The sequence below is a fragment of the Sphaerodactylus townsendi genome, linkage group LG07, assembly GCF_021028975.2.
Source record: "Sphaerodactylus townsendi isolate TG3544 linkage group LG07, MPM_Stown_v2.3, whole genome shotgun sequence".
NCBI lineage: Eukaryota > Metazoa > Chordata > Lepidosauria > Squamata > Sphaerodactylidae > Sphaerodactylus > Sphaerodactylus townsendi.
In genome coordinates, this window is record NC_059431.1 from 15,606,988 (window position 1) to 15,626,694 (window position 19,707).

General features: G+C 48.6%; 1 protein-coding gene across 1 annotated transcript in view; it reads right to left on the reverse strand.

The window, feature by feature from the left end:
* Positions 1 to 19,449, reverse strand: part of MBD2 (methyl-CpG binding domain protein 2) — a 59,977-nt gene extending 40,528 nt beyond the window's left edge. The window contains exon 1 of the mRNA XM_048504589.1: positions 18,919 to 19,449. Coding sequence (XP_048360546.1) covers positions 18,919 to 19,034 — 116 coding nt within the window. The 5' untranslated portion in view covers positions 19,035 to 19,449. The remainder of the gene's footprint in view (positions 1 to 18,918) is intronic.
* Positions 19,450 to 19,707: the final 258 nt, after the last annotated feature.

The window sequence follows — 19,707 nt, forward strand, 5'->3', positions numbered from 1 at the left end:
GCATACAATTTTCTCAACTGCTCTACCTCAATTGACTGAACTAACATCTTCATATGGGACAGAGTATAGCGAACCTTTTCGAGACCGAGTGCCCAAATTGCAACCCAAAACCCACTTATTTATCGCAAAGTGCCAACACGGCAATTTAGCCTGAATACTGAGGTTTTAGTTTAGAAAAAACGAGGCACGCGTTACTCGGAAGTAAGCTTGGTGGTAGTCGGTGGCTTTGCTTTGAAGCAACCGTGCAACTCTTCCAACGGGTGAATCACAACCCTAGGAGGGTTTACTCAGAAGTAAGCCCCATTGCCAGCAACCGAGCTTACTCCCAGGTAAAGGATCACGCTTTAGTTCTTCACATGAAAATCAGTGAGGTTTAACAGCACTTAACAGGGTTACCTACACTGCTTCCCCAAAACTAGGTCTTAGGTTTAATGCTAATAATTGAGCCCAGTGGCACAGGCCAGCCTAGATGTGTATGGGGGGGGGGGGGCAACTCTGTGCGTGCCCACAGAGAGGGCTCTGAGTGCCACCTCTGGCACCCGTGCCATAGGTTTGCCACCACTGGTATAGCTCTTCTACTATAGATCAATAGGGCTGCCCTCTTGAAACTAACAACATGTAAAAACCTTAGAGCAGCCTCTTTTACTAAGATGTGTCTGGGAAAGCGGAAATTAAGGAACACCTAAAAGAAGAATTAAACCTATAGACCATTAGAAAAAGCTTCACTTGTATCAGATTCATGGAATTAGACAGGAAAAAAACATAATTTTTAAAATGTACCTCGCTTTTTAAGGCATGAGGCGTTTGTATTCCATGGGGGCGGGGGGGGGAGTCTATTTTGCTGAAGGCTTTTTTAAATTTCCGGTTTAAAAAAAAATCAAACAAATACAGTTCAAAAAGTTAATTACATGGGCCCCATGTTGCAGTTTCCAGCAGTTGAAGGCTTCGGCTATGAACTCTACAGGCACACAGGTTCCCCCGCCTGTTTACCCCAGCACTAAGTGCTATTTTCTCACATTGCCATGCACTGCCGCCGGGTTAACCGACAATTAACATTAAATACATACAGAGCTATTTTGCAAGATCAGGCCTTACATTTGAGACACCCAAGTCTATAAAAAACACACATCAAATAACAAGCCCCAAGCTGCCTAGTTTTGCATTTCATTTCATTTCATTTCATTCTCTCTCTCTCTCTCTCTCTCTCTCTCTCCTTTTGGCAAAAAAACCCTACAATATTGCCCAGGGCTCTGGATCAAATGTATCTGTAGATGTTTTCCCACATGCAGTCTCAGAGCAAGATTTCATTTCCCCTCGTTTTTTTTTTTAAATCATATATAGTAAAACATGTTAAAATTAGTTCAGAGATGCACTTTTTTCAGCTTGGCTGGGAAATATTTGGCATTGCTGCAGTTTCTCAAAGTATGGTAAGTGATCGCAGTCGCGATCCCAAGAACGCTTCCCGAGAAGTGAGCTGTGTTGAAGAAAATGGGACCTGCTTCCAAATGAAAATCCTCAGGGTTGCTCTCCGAGTCCCCATTGTGAAATGCCATATATACTCGTGTTTAACTCGGCCCGAATATAAGTCGAGGCACCTAATTTTACCACAAAAAAACTGGGAAAACTTATTGACTCGAGTATAAGTCTAGAGTGGAAAATGCAGAAGCTATTGGTAAATTTCAAAAATAAAAATAGATACAGTCGGGCGCTGTTTGGGGGTCTCTGCCACTGACCCCCCCCCCATCTCACCAATCCCAAGGTCTCTGCCACCGACCTCTCCATCCCGCAGCTTGTCCAGCTCACCCAGGTCAACTGGCTGTCACCCGCCACGAGCCAGCCACCACCAAGAAGAAGACAGAGCCAGAGAAAGCGGCTGAAAGGGGGAAGGCAGTGAAGAAGAAAGAGGAGAGCGAAGCAGAGACGCAGGCTGAGAAAGCGGCTGAAAGGGGGGAGGCAGAGAAGAAGGCAAGAAAGAGTGAAGACGGGAGAGGGGGAACACCACACAAGAATTAAGTGGGACCCTCACTCGTGTATAAATCGAGGGGAGCTTTTTCAGTACAAAAAATGTGCTGAAAAGGTAGAGTTATACACGAGTATATAAGATAGCTCTCAAGCTACAACCAGCAAAAGACTCTAGCCCATTATGCAAGGAGCGCTTTCTGCGACGCTCCTAACACGCGGTCCCCTTGCAGTGGGGTCTCCACGCATTTTCCTGTTTAAATGCAAGGAAGAGCCCTACTGAATGAGGTGCACTCATGATTGTGCTTATGGCTGCCTACCCCCATTCAAAGGACAAGATGTTACCCTTTAAAGGTAATACCGATATTGTTGAGGCTGCTTTTCATTGGTGAGGCTGCTTTTCATTGCTTTTACATTTTTAGGGGAAAGCCGGCTGTGGATCCCTAACAGGAAAACGGTCTCTCACCTTTAAAGGGCTTTAAAGAAACACAATAGGTAACCTTCGTCTTGCCTTTTGACTGCAGCGACCCAGAAACAGGGAAATCCTGCAGCGAGAGGGAAACTTTGCAGTTTCCCTGCTCCCACAAACTGCAAGGCACCCAGGATCTCTGGCAGTGCAATTCTAATGGCATCAGTACAAGAATCTCTGTCCTGCAGGAACCGTACACTCACTGCAGGGCAGAACACTAGTGTATAATCAGCCTCAGTTGATGAGGAGGCTTGCCAGCATGACACCACCAGCAATGCAGTGATGTCACTTCTGATGCGACCCAGGAAAAATATTGTATGGTGGCAGCTCTAGCATTCACCCAAAATTCTATGGTTTGACCACAGAGTCTTGGAAAAACACTAGACTGTCACCTTAACATAAGAACATAAGAAAGAGCCTTGCTGGATCAGACCAGAGTCCATCTAGTCCAGCACTCTGCTATTCGCAGTGGCCCACCAGATGCCTTTGGGAGCTCACATGCAGGATGTGAAAGCAATGGGCTTCTGCTGCGGCTGCTCCCAAGCACTTGGTCTATTGAGGCATTTACAATCTCAGATCAAGGAGAATCAAGATTGGTAGCCATAGATCGACTTCTCCTCCATAAATTTGTCCAAGCCCTTTTTAAAGCTACCCAGGTTAGTGGCCATCACCACCTCCTGTGGCAGCATATTCCAAACACCAATCATGCATTGCATGAAGAAATGTTTGCTTTTATTAGCCTTTATTCTTCCCCCCAGCCTTTTCAATGAATGCCCCCTGGTTCTAGTATTGGGAGAAAGAGAGAAAAATGTCTCTCTGTCGACATTTTCTGCCCCATGCATACTTTTATAGGCTTCAATCATATACCCCGTCAGACGTCTCCTATCCAAACTAAAGAGTCCCAAACGCTACAGCCTCTCCTCATAAGGAAGGTGCTCCAGTCCCTCAATCATCCTCGTTGCCCTTCTCTGCATTTTTTCTATCTCTTCGATATCCTTTTTGAGATGTGGTGACCAGAACTGAACACAGTACTCCAAGTGCGGTCGCACCACGGCTTTATATAAGGGTATGACAATCTTTGCAGTTTTATTATCAACTCCTTTCCTAATTATCCCCAGCATAGACTACCATAATGTTTCTGGTGACTCCTAGGTCGATTCCCCACTTAAAAAATGAATGTAGATACAAACCAGTTTGGGAAAAACCAGGACCTTTTCAGCACGGCTTCAGTGTCCCCACTGCAGCTTCTGCCCCACAAACGATCCTTGTTCCCAGAAACCCAGCAGCAACTAAGGATTCCTCACTGAGGCAGATTGAACACGCGATCCGCTCAGGGCTATCCTGATTGGCTGTTGCGTTGTGTTGGGGCGAGAATTTTTATTTTCAAACTTCCGGATCCACGTCTCTGCGAGCAAGTGCAGAACAATCCTATGCGGAAACTAAGAAATGGCGCGCGGCTCCATGTAGTCGGATCCACGTGGATATGACGTGTAGCACTGCTTTGTATTGACTTCTACTCAGTCAATCAGTCCAACCCGGTCCCATGTTGCTTCGTATCCAAAGTGGATCTCTGGTCTGCAAAAATTTTTAAAAGGCTGCGCGCACATCGCACACAGCCCACTGCGTTCTCATTGGATGGGAGGCTCCACATCACTACCAGGGGCGGGACAAATGAATCCAGATTCACACACACATCCCAACTTCCCCACCGCTCCAGATTGCCCATGCGTTTTTTGAAAAGGTCTACTTTCTTGCAGGTTCTAAAATAACACGTGCTGGGGGGGAGTGCCAGAAACAGGAAGAAAGCGTGTTCGGCGCTGGTGCAGTAGGGAGTTCTGCTGGAAACCTGGATATTTTGTGTGACGAGCACGCATCTAATCCTCAGTGGGGAATCGATGCTAAAGAGCTACTATGTCACTTCCGGGTTTTTCCCGGAAGTGATGTCATACCATTGTTGCCAACACCCCATGGCTCTGCCTCTCAGTTCTCCTACTAGCTGCCATATTATTCAGACCTGGTATAGAGAAGAGGAAAAGTAATATAAGACAATGTGCAATGTAATATGCCAGAGCTACTGTTCCTTACAAGAGAGAAAAATCCATCTTCCGTTTTTTTTCATTCTGTATTATTACAACACACCAGTACAAAATCACTGAAAGATTAAAAGACTTGCAGCTTAACCAATTAAAATCGGCCCCTGCTAGTCAATCAAATAGAGTGCTAGTTGATTAACCCAACTGATTAAAGATCTGAAGCCAATAAAGGGGGGAAATACACACATATGATGCCTATCTGGAAACTCTTTGCTTAGACAGTTCTCCAAACGCATATTTTAATAACCGCCTTTCGTGAGCCAAGTCTAGAGAACTAATCATTGTTTCATATCTGAAAGCTGGGAAAATTCTGTTTATCCCATGTTAATTTGCCTTCGGGCACTACTTCTGCATAATACACCCATCCATGTGATGAAATCCAATGAAAGAATTATGTCAGGAAAGCCTGAAAGAAAATTCTTCCAAAACGCAGGCCATGCCGGATTGCAACATGCTAACCTTTCTGGAGTCTTGCTAGATGTGTTGCGCTGACATAAAATCTCCTTTGTAACTGAAACGGTTTTGTAGCCATCCTTTCTCTTGTTTCCCCCCCCTAACTGCAAACGCCAGGATAGGTCGAACAAGAAGAGTTAAGATATTGACAGTGCGACCCCAACTGGAGCTGCAAACTTCTACATCCACTGAAATTGATGGGCCTAGAAGGGGCATGTCTATGTTTAGGACTGCGCTATGAGAAGTTTATCTTTGCATAGCACCCAAATCTTGCAAATTTATGAGGCCTGAGTGGCAGGGGCGTACCTAGGCAAACTGGGGCCCAGGGACAAAACCTGAGTTTGGCGCCCCCCCCCCCCCCCGGCCCGGCGAATGGGCGGCCACCCTCCCCCACCATGACCAAACAATGATTTTTTGTACCAGCTCACAAAACACCTCCCACTCCCATTAAAACATACATGGCTCTCTCCCCACCAACTCTTTTCCTAATTTCCTAATCACAACAACCCTATGAGGTAGGTTGTTAGCCTGAGAAACAACTCCAAGTCAGTGCAAGTCAGTATTAAGCATGTAAATCTCTCACAAATCACCCCCAGCAAAACATTTACCAAACAAATGTCATCATCATCTCTCACAAAACACCTCCAGTGGAATCCACCCACAAACAGCATCACTTTCAATGGTGTTTAAACCAGGGAGTTCAGATACTTCTTTTAAATCTACCTTAAAGGGAGAATCTGGGGTCCCCGGTTAAAACAAAATTGAAAGTGATGCTGTTTGGGAGTGGATTCTCCCCCACCCTGAAACAGTCTCACTTTTGAGGGTTGGAGATTCAGATGAAACAAATACCAGATTCGGCTGGTGGTGCCAAGTGAACCTGCTTCAGCCAAGAGCGGATTTTGCAGCATTGTTATCAGTCGCCTTTGTGTTGGTGCACCTTAATGCTTTACGCTCTGCAGTTCTCTCTATACCATATGCTAAAATTTCACACTTGGAGAGAATAAGTAACTGTGCTTTTAACCATACTGAATTCATAATCCATGCACTTCTAAGTTGTCCTGAATTATTAAAATGCAGACAAGCTGATCCCCCCCCCCCGCCCCCAAATTAGTAACAATTCAACCTCTCTAGACAATGAGACTACCAGACTACCAAGAAGCAAAGATGGATGGGTTACATAAAGGATTTCTAGGTTTTTTGGCTGCCGTTGTAGAAATATGGGAACACTCAAAGGCAAATGCAACAACTTTTCACAAAATAGACAGCTTTCCATCAATTGCTCGAACATGATCTCTTGGTGGATGTTCACGACCACTTAGTTGAATGAACGGCAAAAGAAAGGAAGACAGTTACCAGAGCGTTGAACTGATTAAAGTGTTGAACTAGTATCTGGGAGACCAAGGTGCAGAGGTGGGATCCAGCAGGTTCTCACAGGTTCCCAAGAGTAGGTTACTAATTATTTGTGTGTGCCGAGAGGGGGTTACTAATTGGCAATTTTGCCACATGATTTTTGCCTTAGTTACGCCCCTCCTCTCAGCAGAAGCGCGCAGAACTTGAAGCAGTCTAGCAGGAGGTGCACCGGTGCGTGCCAGCCTGTGCTTGCGTGCATTCGTTTCCCGCCCAAGGACCGGCGCAGCGGCTGCGTCCTTGCCACAGCCCCGCCCAGGAATGCCCTGCCTCCGGAATGCCCAACCACGCCCCCGTCGTGCCCTGCCCAGCTCCATTGGCACCACACCACAGTTTGAATCCCACCACCATGGGAACCTGTTACTAAAAATTTTGGATCCCACCACTGCCAAGGTGGGAAACCCTACTCTGCCATGGGGAAGCTTGCTGGCCCACTCACACACACGCAGTCTAATCCACTTTGCAGGGTTGTTGTCGATAATAAAATCGAACCCCAAGGAACACTGTAAGCTTGGAGGAAGGGGGAGGGTAAAAATAGAATAACTACAGCTGTGAAAGAAGCACGCTTTTGTTCCACAGACTTCCGTTAGAAATAAATACAATCGAGATTTGCAGGTGTGGCGTTAGCACAAGGAAGGACTTTCAAATAATTCAGTAGCAGAGACACAATTGCAAAGAAAGGAGAGGGGGTCAAGGAGGTTTTTTTGGGGTCCCTTCCTTCCACAACAAATCCCCAATTCCCGCACTGTTCATAACCTTTACCGCAGAGTGGACTTCCCCCAGTCACTGCTGAAAGGATGTGGAGGAGGGAACTTCCCCTCCAAGTGTGATGTCCAAAAAGAGAATCTAAAGCATCACTTTACAGGAAAATGAAAGCCACTCTGCCCCACAAAATTCTCCAGTATTACTTTCTACTCAGCAAAAAGTTTCACAAAATATGCAAACAAATATAAAGGGTTCCATTCGAGGGCAAATTCTATTTATTGTCGAAGGCGTTCACGGCCGGATTCAACTGGTTGTGGTGGGTTTTCCGGGCTGTGTGACCGTGGTCTGGTAGGACTTGTTCCTAACGTTTCGCCCGCATCTGTGGCCGGCATCTTCAGAGGTGTATCGCAGTGTGTAACAGACTTCTCTCTGTGATACACCTCTGAAAGATGCTCAACCACAGATGGCTTAAACGTCGTAGGAATCGGGGTCCTACCAGACCATCGGCTTCACACAGCCCGAAACCACAACTAATGGGGTCCGTCACTTTCAGCCTTCCACGCCTCTCCGCCTTCGCCTCCTGAGAGGCCTACCTGCCTTTGAACGAAGGTTCCATATAGCAACTAAGTGCGAGCTAATAATGTCACTCCCTGAACTGCAGAGTTAATCCCTTTCAGGTACTGCAATTCATGGATTCTCGGCCTTTCGTACCTTTTATCTCACCAGTCTCTATCCAAGAACCTGTGTGTTTCACCATTGCTGTGTTCAGATTTGTGAGTTGGGGCATTTTCTATAATGTGATGATGATTTAGAAATGACCTGGTGCCAAAAAAAATTTTGGGGTCGTGGGGGGGGCATCCAACTCAGGTTTTGCCCAGGGCTCAGGTTTGCCTAGGTACGCCTCTGCCCCCTTTGCTCAGGGGGGGCTGGTGAGGGAACCTGTTACTAAAATTTTTGGATCCCACCACTGGTTCAAGGTACAGTGGAACCTCAGTTTTCGTTGGTAATCCGTCCGAAAAGAATCGATGAAAACCAAAACCGAGGCAAACTTTTCCATAGGAATCAATGTAAACCCAGTTAATCCGTTCTAGGCACTCCAAAAAACATACCAAAACCACATTTTTGGGTGAATAAACATAGTGCTTAATGCTGAAAACAGTAACAAAAAAATAACACTAGGACCAGCTTCAGAGCCAGTGTGGACCCTTCAATGTAGCACCCTCGCCAAGGAAGCTGTCCAAAGAAGGAGTCTGTTTCTGGCCAGCCTCTTTAAAGATTTTGTTGTCTGAAATGGGGCAAGACATTGTCATTAAACAAGTTGCAGACACAGCCTGCAACAGCTTTGTCCGGGTGATTTTTCTCTCTACAAACCCCTGCACCTTACTGCAAATCGATGAAAACTGAGACAAATTTTTCACTGAAAAAATCGATGAAAACCGAAACCGATGAAAACCGAAGGCAATGAAAACCGAGATACCACTGTAAAGGAAAAAGAGATCCCACTGAAACATCAGGAAAAACATCCTGACAGTAAGGGCTGTTCGACATTCTTTGGAGATTTTTAAAGAGAGGCTGGATGGCCATCTGCCAGGAGTGTCCCTGCATGTTCCTGTGTTCCTGCACTGCAAAGGGTTGGACTTGATGGCCCTTGGGGTCTCTTCCAACTCTATGATTCTGTGATTCAAACCTCCGGGAGTTTCCAAACCCAGAACTGGCAGCCATAGGACCACAAAGTCTTTTTTTAAAAAACAGGTTTAGAATTACAACAGACTCTTCCTCTGACATTTGTGGGGGGAGAGAAATGAAAACAATTTATTACACATTGGCCTGCCAAAATGACACACACTTTGGAATGAGACTCAGCAGGACTCCTCTTCCCAAAGGCAGGAACAAAGGGCTGTGCACAGAAGCAAAAACTCCGAGTCTTGTCAACTCTTCTGACAAAGCGGCGGCGGGCTTCCCAACGTTTCCTCTTTCCAGGCAAGATTCCCAGCAGGCCTGCGTCAGGAAGGCAGGGCCAAGAAGTGGTGCCAGACCCTGACCAATCACAGGCCACCTTATTTACATCCGGCGGGTGCCCCCACCCACCCCGGTCCCATGCAGACACAGACAATGACCCAATCTCAGGGTTTCAGCTCAGCAAAACAGAGATCTGACAGCCAGAGGGCTCCTGGAAAGCAGTGGCACGTTGGCATCTTTGGAAAGCATGCCACGGTTGCAGCAGGGTAGACGGGATGCAGGCGTGCCCCCTCCCGTGAGAGCAAGGAGTGGGGCAGGCGGAGTCCCAAATCCCTCTGCTTGTTAAATACAGCCAGCGTTGCATAGTAAACAAAGCAGCTGGAGGGTCTTTTGGGGGCGGCTCATTGCAGCCCAGAGCAAGGGAATTGGGGCAGAGAAGGAAGGCACGGAAGGGCAACCATAGGACTAGAAAGCCAAGGGGTTTCTCGTGCTGTTTTCGGCGCAAGAGAAACAGAGAAGGATGGTTTCTGCTTTGGTCTGCATCATTGAACTGTATTTACAGTTTGGCTAGTGAAGGTTTCGATAGAGAGCTCTCTCTCTCTCTCTCTCTCTCTCTCTCTCTCTCTCTCTTAGCGCGTAAGCTCTTCAATGAATTTAGGAACACATCTCACAGGCAATTCTTGCGAGAGCGGCGACTGAATCCCAAGTTTGCTTCTCTGGGGTTTATATCTAATTAGAAGAAGAGAAGAGTTTGGATGTATACCCCACCTTCCTCTGGTGTAAGGAGTCTCAAAGCAGCTGACAAAATCTTCCCCCTCCCCCCACAACAAGCACCTTGTGAAGTAGGTGGGGCTGAGAGAGTGCTGAGAGCACTGTAAGTAGCCCAAGGTCGCCCAGCAGGCTCTGGGTGGAGGAGCGGGGAAACAAACCCAGTTCTCCATATAAAAGTCCGCTGCTCATGGGGAGGAGTGGGGAATCAAACCTGGTTCTCCAGATTAGAGTGTACCTGCTCTTAACCCACGCCTTGGCCTGCAGAAGCTTTTCACCAGTCTCCTGAGTAGTTTAACTATTGTATGTTTTGTTATTACATTTATATCCAGGTGCATATTACTTATAATATAATCACGATAAATCTTTATGAATGGTGTATGACTTATCTATTGACTTTATACTCGAAGTAATTGCATATACCAATTAGTTCATTGCCTTGTGCCTCTATATATACAGTCCATGCAGTGGTGGGATCCAAAAATTTTAGTAACAGGTCCCCATGGTGGTGGGATTCAAACAGTGGCGTAGTGCCAATGGGGCGGGGTGGGGCATGACGGGGGCGTGGCCGGGCATTCCGGGGCAGGGCATTAATGATTTCTCTGTTACTGTAAAAAACTCTTATTGTAAAAAAAAGTTCCTAATTTCCAGCTGGTATCTTTCTGTCCATAATTTAAACTCATTATAGCAAGTCCTATCGTCTACTGCCAACAGAAACAACTACTTCTCCTCTAATTGACTGCCTGTGTCAAATACTTCATACTTTCCAATACTTCATTCTGTTTCTAGAAATCAAAAGAAGGATACTTTCCTTAAACAAGGAACTTTACCATATTTCTAAAACATGTTTTTAAAACAGCCCAACAAGGAGAATTATCCAGTTTTCTACCTTCGCTAACCAGCCACATAGGAAACAACAGGACTTTATGATTTTCGGACCTAATGGAATTTCTAACGGAAAAGCAGACCCAATTAGTAACCCCCTCTCAGCACACACAAATAATTAGTAACCCACTCTCAGGAACTGGTGAGAACCTGCTGGATCCCACCTTTGAGTCCATGCTTCTTAGGCTTGGCTGGCCTCAGATTTTCTAGTATTAGTTTAACTATTTGCCAGATGCAAGGGAGCCTCAGACTGCAGCCCTGGCCAACAGGTCAAAGCTCCTGAAACACTCACTTACTTACTTACTTACTTACTTACTTTCTTTCTTTCCTTCCTCCTCTTCTCCTTTCCTTCCTTCTTTCATTCCTTCCTTCCTTCTTTCCTTCCTTCTTTCCTTCCTTCTTTCCTCCTTTCCTTCCTCCTTTCCTTCCTTCCTTCCTTCCTTCCTTCCTTCCTTCCTTCCTTCCTTCTTTCTTTCTTTCTTTCTTTCCTTCCTTCCTTCCTTCCTTCCTTCCTTCCTTCCTTCCTTCCTTCCTTCCTTCCTTCCTTACTTTTCCTCCAATGGGCTCCATTTTATCCTCTCAAAAACCTTGCAAGGTAGGTTAGGGTGAGAGCTTGTCACAGGTTCAAGTTCACCCAGCAACTTTCCACAGCATAGTCAGGATTCGAACCTGGGTCTCCCAGATCCCAGCCCTAGTTAAACAGCTACCAGAGGCATTGGGAGAAGCAGATTAAAGAACACGGGCTGCACCTAAGTCTTGGCCCACTTGTGAGGTATCCAGCGTCCGGCTCGGAACCCTCAAAAAGTGGATGGAGCTCCCCAAATCCTGACCTCAGGCCAAAAACAGGCTAAAAACAGAAAAATTAGGCCAACTGCTGAAGTTTTATAGGGGTTGCCCTGTGAGATCAAGAGACTAAAGACCGTGTCGCAAGTTGTGTGGAGCCAAACCCAGGTCTCCTACTCTGTAGGGAACTAAAGCCAGATGGGTAATCCCAGCTGGCATTCACAACGGCTGTTCACCTAAAATACTTTAAAACCATTAAAAGGAAAAATGTTCAGTGATTCCCTGAGATCCAGATTGGAAAAGGCGATTGCCAGTCTCTGGCACATTTTTATCCCAAAGAACTTGACATACGTGGTTGTCCCATTCAGTTTTACTCTCACAACAGTCCTGCCAGGTAGGATTCCATGGGTTATTTGCCCTCTGTCCACCCATCCTAGTTCATTTCAGTCTGCGTTGCTTCCGGCCTCGTATTTATTTATGGATTGGCTTTATAAACCGTCCTTCCCCTCAAGCGCTCAGGGCTTCCGACGTGATGATAAATGCAATACCAATTTAAAACATAATCTAAAAAAAACAGATGGCAATTAAATTACAGAAAAACCAGTATACAAAGAGGGAAGTAAAAAGGTGAGAGAGAAAGAGGGAGGCCAAGGTGAAGAAAATCAAAACTGCCTCTACCGTATGCCTGGTGGAATAGCCCTGGTGGTTCCTTTACAAAACACATTAACATTCATATCAATGCAGAGTTCAAAACAACTTTGAGAGGATCTTGGATTAAACAGCAACCTTGTACAGGTGGTTAGTATTTTTATGAGGAGTGGGGTGCCTGCTAATCAGGCAGAGAGAGGGGAAGAATACGTGAATTCATTTAATTAAATCTCAATTTTCTCCCTAGCTGGGACTCAGAGGCTTAGACCGTCATTTTTCCCTCCTCCGCTTTCTCTTAATGACAACCCTGTGAGGTAGGCCAGGCAAAGAGTCTGTGATGGGACCAAAGTCACCCAGCAAACTACTATCCCAGCAGTGGGGAATAGAACTTGAGTCTCCCAAGATCTTAGCACTACACTCTATTCAGGAGTCCCTAGCAGGAGGTATTATGGCACCACCAATACGCTTTCTAACTTCTACCAAGTGTTTTTAGGAAATGGGTGGGGGCAGGTAGGGGCAGGGTTTGCCCAGCAATTGACCAGCCTAGGCAGCCATCATCACCCCACCCAGGTCCCAGCCCGGCAAAGTCACATGTCATATTTGGCTCTTGTAACAAATCAGTTCGACACCCCTAACCTACACCACATCACTCAAGTTGAGCTGCGTCAATCATTTGGTGGCTGGCTCTGCCTCCTGCAGCAGCCATTTTATGACAGCCATTTCATCACTGAGCCCACCAAATGTGCCCGCAGGTTCAAAAAGGTCGGGGACCCCTGCTCTACCCACTACGCCACGGTGGCTCTGGGAAATTTCAGAATCCTCACAGTCTTTTAGCTCTGCCACCCCAAGAGACATAAGGTAATTTCTAATAACTACCCTACCAGCCTACATTAGTTCTCTGTCAGCTATTATGGCTTTCCTCAAAGGATTCTGGGAACGGTTAGCCTGGTGAGCCAATAACTCAGCATCTTCCCCTTCTGCCCCCACCCCTGCGCACCCAAGCAGCTGCCAGAGTACTCTGGAGAGAGGAAATTACTATTATCAGTGGTGTTGACCTGTGCAGAAAACATGCACAGTTATTATAGCAAAATGTCACCGTTTTCCTGATTGGAAAAAGCAGCTTGAGGTTAAATCCAGCAGCTAACCTCTGTTTTAAAGGATGTGGATGGATACTTCAGTTATGGCTGTCAATTTTTGTTATTTATTATATTGATACAAGAGGAGAAGAAGAAGAGTTTGGATTTATATCCCCCCTTTCTCTCCTGTAGGAAGTCTCAAAGGGGCTTACAATCTCCATGCCCTTCCCCCCTCACAACAAACACCCTGTGAGGTAGGTGGGGCTGAGAGAGCTCCCAGAAGCTGTGACTAGCCCAAGGTCATCCAGCTGGCGTGTGTGGGAGTGTACAGGCTAATCTGAATTCCCCAGATAAGCCTCCACAGCTCAGGCGGCAGAGCTGGGAATCAAACCCGGTTCCTCCAGACTACATATACAAGCTCTTAACCTTCTACGCCACTGATGCTGCTCTGATAAACAGAGAATCACTGCAAAATTGCAGTCTTTTATTGCATCTGGAAACCAGGGGGAGAGAGAGAGAGAGAGAGAGAGAGCGCTACAGTATCAATATAACTGCAATCACATTTATATCGATATAACTGCAATTTAAAGGACTTCAACAAAAGCCCTTTGTTTTGCAACTACCAGGTGTAATGAGATCTGTGCCTTTAAGAGGGAGTTGATGGGTGGAGTTAAGAGAACCAGGAAAAGCACAGGCCTATTGAGACTTCAGCAAACAGCTGTGAGGCAATGCCTCCTTGCGTGTAAACAGAGAAACATGAGGAGGCCATACTACAGTCCCACTACGCAACTGAAAGCCCCAAAGTAAGCATTTCATGCATAACGGGCCACTAAGAGACGGCTGCTGGACATTGACTTCTGTACATGAAAAGCCATTCAGTAGAAATGGAGGCCTACGATTATCATGGGCCTCCATTGCTTCCTCCAAATAACTAGGCACATATCTGTTCAGCCACCCTGGGGACGTTTTCAGGTTACTTTGCCCCTAAACATCGCACATCCTCTGCCCACTCAGAGGGGAAAACAATTTACACGACTCTCATGCAGTGAGTTCAGTGCGCCAGGATGAATTCCAGAGTTCCCAGACCTGACTGATTCACGTATTATGCAAACCGCCTGCTCTATAAAACCCAGCAGACCAGATGAACAAGGCACAACAGCCATAAAGCTTACGCTTTACAGAATTCTGACATCTGGTGCAAATTCATGTATGTGGCCCCTTCCGCACATGCAGAATAATGCACTTTCAACCCATGTTCACAATAGTTTGCAAATGGTTTTTGCTATTTCGCACAGTAAAATCCAGCTGCAAAGTGGATTGAAAGTGCATTATTCTGCATATGCCTGGGCGTCCTTTTCAGAACTGCAGGAAGCAGGACAGCAAACGAAGAACTAGGCAGTTTCAGAAGGGTGGGTTTGGACCCCCAATTCATTGTAGGATCCCAGGTAATTGCCCCACTTGCTGACTCTTGCACGTAAATCTGAAAAATACCACACCAGGCGAAACCCTCACAGGTGCCAAACTCGCGCCCCTCCGGATGTTATAGACTACAGTTCCCATCATCCCCTGCCAGCATGATGCTGGTGAGAACTGTAGTCCATAACATCTGGAGGGCTGTGAGTTTGGCACCTTCTAAGCACATTTTTAATTCCACATTAAAAACACAGCATACATAACACAGCATTTTGACTAACTTTCCCCAGAACGGTGGCTTTTTAAAAAGTTATGGAAGATTCAATATGGGTAAGGGCAGTGGTGGGATCCAAAAATTTTAGTAACAGGTTCCCATGGTGGTGGGATTCAAACTGTGGTGTAGTGCCAATGGGGCTAGGTGGGGCATGACGGGGGCATAGCCAGGCATTCCGGGTCGGGGCATTCCTGGGAGGGGCTGTTGCAAGGACGCAGCCGCTGCGCCAGTCCTTGGGTGGGAAATGAATGTATGCAGGCGCAGGCTGCCACGCATGCCAATGCACCTCCTGCTAGACTGCTTCAAGTTCTGCGCGCTACTGCTGAGAGGAGGGGCGTAACTAAGGCAAAAATCACGTGGCAAAATCACCAATTAGTAACCTCCTCTCGGCACATAATTAGTAACCTACTCTCGGGAACCTGTGAGAACCTGCTGGATCCCACCTCTGGGTAAGGGAATCTTAACCCTTTCCCTACCAGCCATTTTTGTCAACTCACAACTGACTTATGGCAACCCAGTAAGGATTTCAGGGTTAAGAGACAAACAGAGGTGGTTTCCCATTGCTTGGCTCTGGTCACAATCCTTGTATGCCGCGGAGGTCTGCCGTCCAAGTACTGACCTGGACCAACCGTGCTTAGCTTCTGACAGCAGACAAGATCAGGGTACTCTCAGCCATCCAATCAGGGCCCTGTTTTTTTCTCTACAGTGAAAATTATTGAGGCTTTTGTATTTTTCCCATTGAAAATAAGGGGAAGAAAGTAGTACAGGGGTATTTTGAAAGAATACCAGCCAACAAACGGTTAAGCATCCTTTCCACACTTCGTCCTTTTTTAGTTCCTAACTGCAATCTCCAAATGTTCCTTTTCATTTAAAAAAAAAAGCCAGAAGAAAGTTACACGGAACTGTGCCGAACACCCAGCTTTGGTCTGTAAACTCAAAGGGCGCTGACAGGACAACCCGCAATAAGGGGGAAAAAATCCCCAGCTGGCAAGCAAGGAGCATTATAACGCTCACAATGTGCAGCAACAACAGTCACAGCCGCAATGGCAGAAGAATGCAATGCGGTGGCAGAAAACAAGAAGGGGTGTGGGCAGTGGTGGGATCCAAACATTTTAGTAACCGGTTCCCTTGGTGGTGGGATTCAAACTGTTGCAAAGCGCCAATGGGGCTGGGCAGGGCATGATGGGGGTGTGGCCCGGCATTCCTGGGCGGGGCATTCCTGGGCAGGGCTGTGGCAAGGATGCAGCCGCTGTGCCGGTCCTTGGGCGGGAAACGAATGCATGCAGGCGCAGGCTGCCACGCACGCCAGTGCACCTCCTGCTAGACTGCTTCAAGTTCTGCGCGCTACTGCTGAGAGGAGGGGCGTAACTAAGGCAAAAATCATGTGGCAACATCACCAATCAGTAACCCCCTCTCTGGACACACAAATAATTAGTAACCTACTCTCGGGAACCTGTGAGAACCTGCTGGATCCCACTTCTGAAAAAATCCCCAGCTGGCAAGCAAGGGGCATTATAACGTTCACAATGTGCAGCAACGACAGTCACAGCCGCAATGGCAGAAGAATGCAATGGGGTGGCAAAAAACAAGAAGGGGTGTGGGGCGGTGTCTCCAGGACCCTTCCGCACATGCAGAATAATGCTCTTTCAGTCCACCTTCACAATGGTTTGCAAGTGGATTTTGCTATTCCGCACAGCTGTGAAGTGCACTGAAAGTGGATTGGAAGTGCATTATTCTGAATTTGCGAAAGGGACCCTGGAGACAGTTGATCTACGGGAGGGAGCTGCTGGAAGGACATCAGACCATTTCCCTCCAGGAAATGAAGACAGAGGAACAGTCTGTCCAGGACAGGGGCCGAACAAGAACAGAAGAGAATGGTCTGAAGAACTAGTGCCGAGCCTGTATGGTGTGTCCTAGGCTGATGGAGGGCAGGATTCGAGCACAACCTGCTCTCTCAGAAGTGTGGCGGCACACAGCTTGGAACACTGCATTATATCATGTTGTAAAATACAGGTTGCCTTTTGAACTGAAAGGGTTACAAAAAACCAGGGTACGTGTTTTAAAAATGGAACCCAGCAGGGGTGACATTGTTATTGTCAGTAGCAGGGTGCTACACGCATATTTTAACATCTTAAAATTAGCATGTTGCATTCGTCATCTGTGTTTATGTTGTTCTCAACTCATTTATTACTGTTTTAATCTTGTAAGTCGCCATGAGAGTCTCTGGGCGAGTGGCGACTGAAAAAAAAAAATGTAGCGAATCAATGAATAAAATGACCCGGGACGAGTGAAGGAGGGAAACAACACGAGGACGCTGCTGGCTTGTGGTGAGGGTCAAAATGGCTGAGAGCGGCCTGGGGCCACTTCCATTTTTGAGGCTTCGTCCAGCGACTGGCGGAGGGGCAGGGAGCTAGGCCCTCCACGGCTCCCGGCCTCGCCGCCACTGAAGATCCTAATTCCTAGCCTGCGCTACTGGTGATGTGACAACTTTTGTCACCCGTAAAGTGACAACTTTAAAGTTGTAAACACCACCTTCTTCCAATCCTGTCGGCGTATTTCTGCGACTATATGGATCACCTCATTTGAAAATAATGTCAAAGTCCACATTTGCGGCCCTCCATGGGGGCGAGGCCCAGGCCAAACTGCTCAGAGGGACACACCGGGGTGGGCTGGACAACAGGTGACCCATAGAGTCCTGCTGTGTCCTGCTTTCTGGCAGCGATTCCCATGTCATAGTAACTCTTTGTGACACACAAGCAGAGTCTCCTTCGCAGGTGATAGTCCTGTACTACGAGGCCAGGTTCCTTTCACTTTTTCCTCACAGTACACACGGAAATAGCTATTCTGCATTTTCAGGGGCCTTTTGTCACACACCCTGACCCCTTCCCGAGCTGTCAGGACGTACAATCACATTCACCCCCGAGCAGACAAGGAACAGCACAGCCAAACGCTATGCACAAAAACCTGCCGAACAACAACGTTTGCTTTTAAGTGTGGCGCGTTTCTCTGTGGAGCTTTTGAAAGAACACGTTTTCTTCTTCTCCACAGCGAAACCGAGAGGAAAAGTTTGAGCGCTGCCACAAGGCAAAAACACAGCCGGCCAGGAGAGGAGCAAAGCAAACACGGAAGAGTGGCCAAACTATCTGGGGCCGGCCAGGGCAGTGGCCGGATCCTGCCCTGAGGCTTTGTCGGCCATTCATGCTGACAAGACAAGCAAGGCTGTCGGGCATCCCGAGCTGGAAAAGGCAGTTCTTTTGAAGCGAGGAGGCTGGAGGTGCCGGAAAGAAGGGGGCAGGGGGTGGGAGAGAAAGGTACCAGAGTAAAATGGCTCAGGGAGAGGTTTCCAGAAAGAAAAGGGTGTCAGAAGTGGCGTGGACTATTATGACAGGTCTGGACTGGGTCTTGCCCTGACCTGGGCAGCTCAGGCTAGCCAGATCTCAGCAGATCTCAGTAGCTCAATGCGGTTAGGACTTGGCTCAGAGACCACCAAGGAGGTCCTGTGAAGAGGTGGGTAATGCCAAACTACCTGTGAACATCTCTTACCTTGACAACCTTAAGGGGTCCCCAAATCTGTTGTGACATAATAGGATGGGAGTGTCTTATGGCACCCCGACCCCTGCAACTCCAAGCAACTCAGACCCCACTGGAGCTGTCAAAGGACAATGGGAACATTATCCCGGGAAGTTGGGGTTCTCCACCCTGCCAGACTCCTGAAGTTTTACAGCCCAAGGGGGGGCACACGGTCAGCGGCACTGCCAGAAAGCTCCGTCCGCAGAACCCAGGAAAGAGGGAGAGGGAAAGCAGGACCCTCTGCTCGTGCTCAGAGGCACCGCCGCCTCCCCGGTTTGGCAGCCTTGCGAAACCAGCCGCCGGGGTGACGCCCAGTCCAGCCTTGCCAGCTCGTACTTCCGGGGGTTGAGAAAGTGGGGCGATTCCTGCTTCGGCCCCGAATGATCTTCCCCGATCCCCAAGTTGGGGGGCGACCGGGTGTGGGGGGTGTGTGCGGAGGGGGGGTGGTCCTCTCACCTGAAATAGTAGACATCGCTCTTGCCGGCGCTGAGCCCGGACTTGCGGATCACCTCCTCCTTCTTCCAGCCGGGGGGCAACGCCGGGCAGTCGACCTTCTTGCCTCGCTTCTCCATGCTGCGCGCTGGCCGCTCCCGACGGAGCGAGGGCGCGCCGGCCGAGGCCTGCTGGCCGGCGGGTCGGCGATCCCTCCCGGGGCGCACGGGGGAGCCGCAGGGCGCCCCCAGCTAGCCGGAGCCCGTCGGGGCGCACGCCCGGCGGCTGCCGTGGCTCCTTCCTCCGGCTCCCTCGGCCGGCCGCTGCGCGCAACGAGGCTGCCCTCCTGCCCGGCTCCTCCGGCGGCTGCTTCCGTAACTGAGCCTCGGAATCCGGCTCAGCGGCGCTCGGAACCGCGGGGTCATAGAGCCCGCGCGGGGAGGCGAGGATGACGGCACGCAAGCGGGCGGGAGAGCCGCCAGCGCCAGCGCCCGCCCCGGCTTGGCCAGCCGCCAGCCCCGGCTGCGCCCTGGAGGAGACCGCCGCCTCCCCCGCCCTCCCCACCTCCAGCCCCGGCTGCGCCCTGGAGGAGGCCGCCGCCCCCTCTCGCCCTCCCCGCCTCCCTCGGCCCGGCCAGCCCCTCCGCGGAAGCTCCCCCAGGCTTGCACCGAAGGCTCCGCGGCGGGGCGGCAGGCGCGGCTTGGCCGGCGCGCCACGTGGAGAGGTGCCGTCCCGGCGCGCGGGGTTGGGAGCGGATCCCGGTTCGGGCGCGCAGGGGCAGGAAAGGGGTCCCGGTTTGCACGGCCGGGTGAC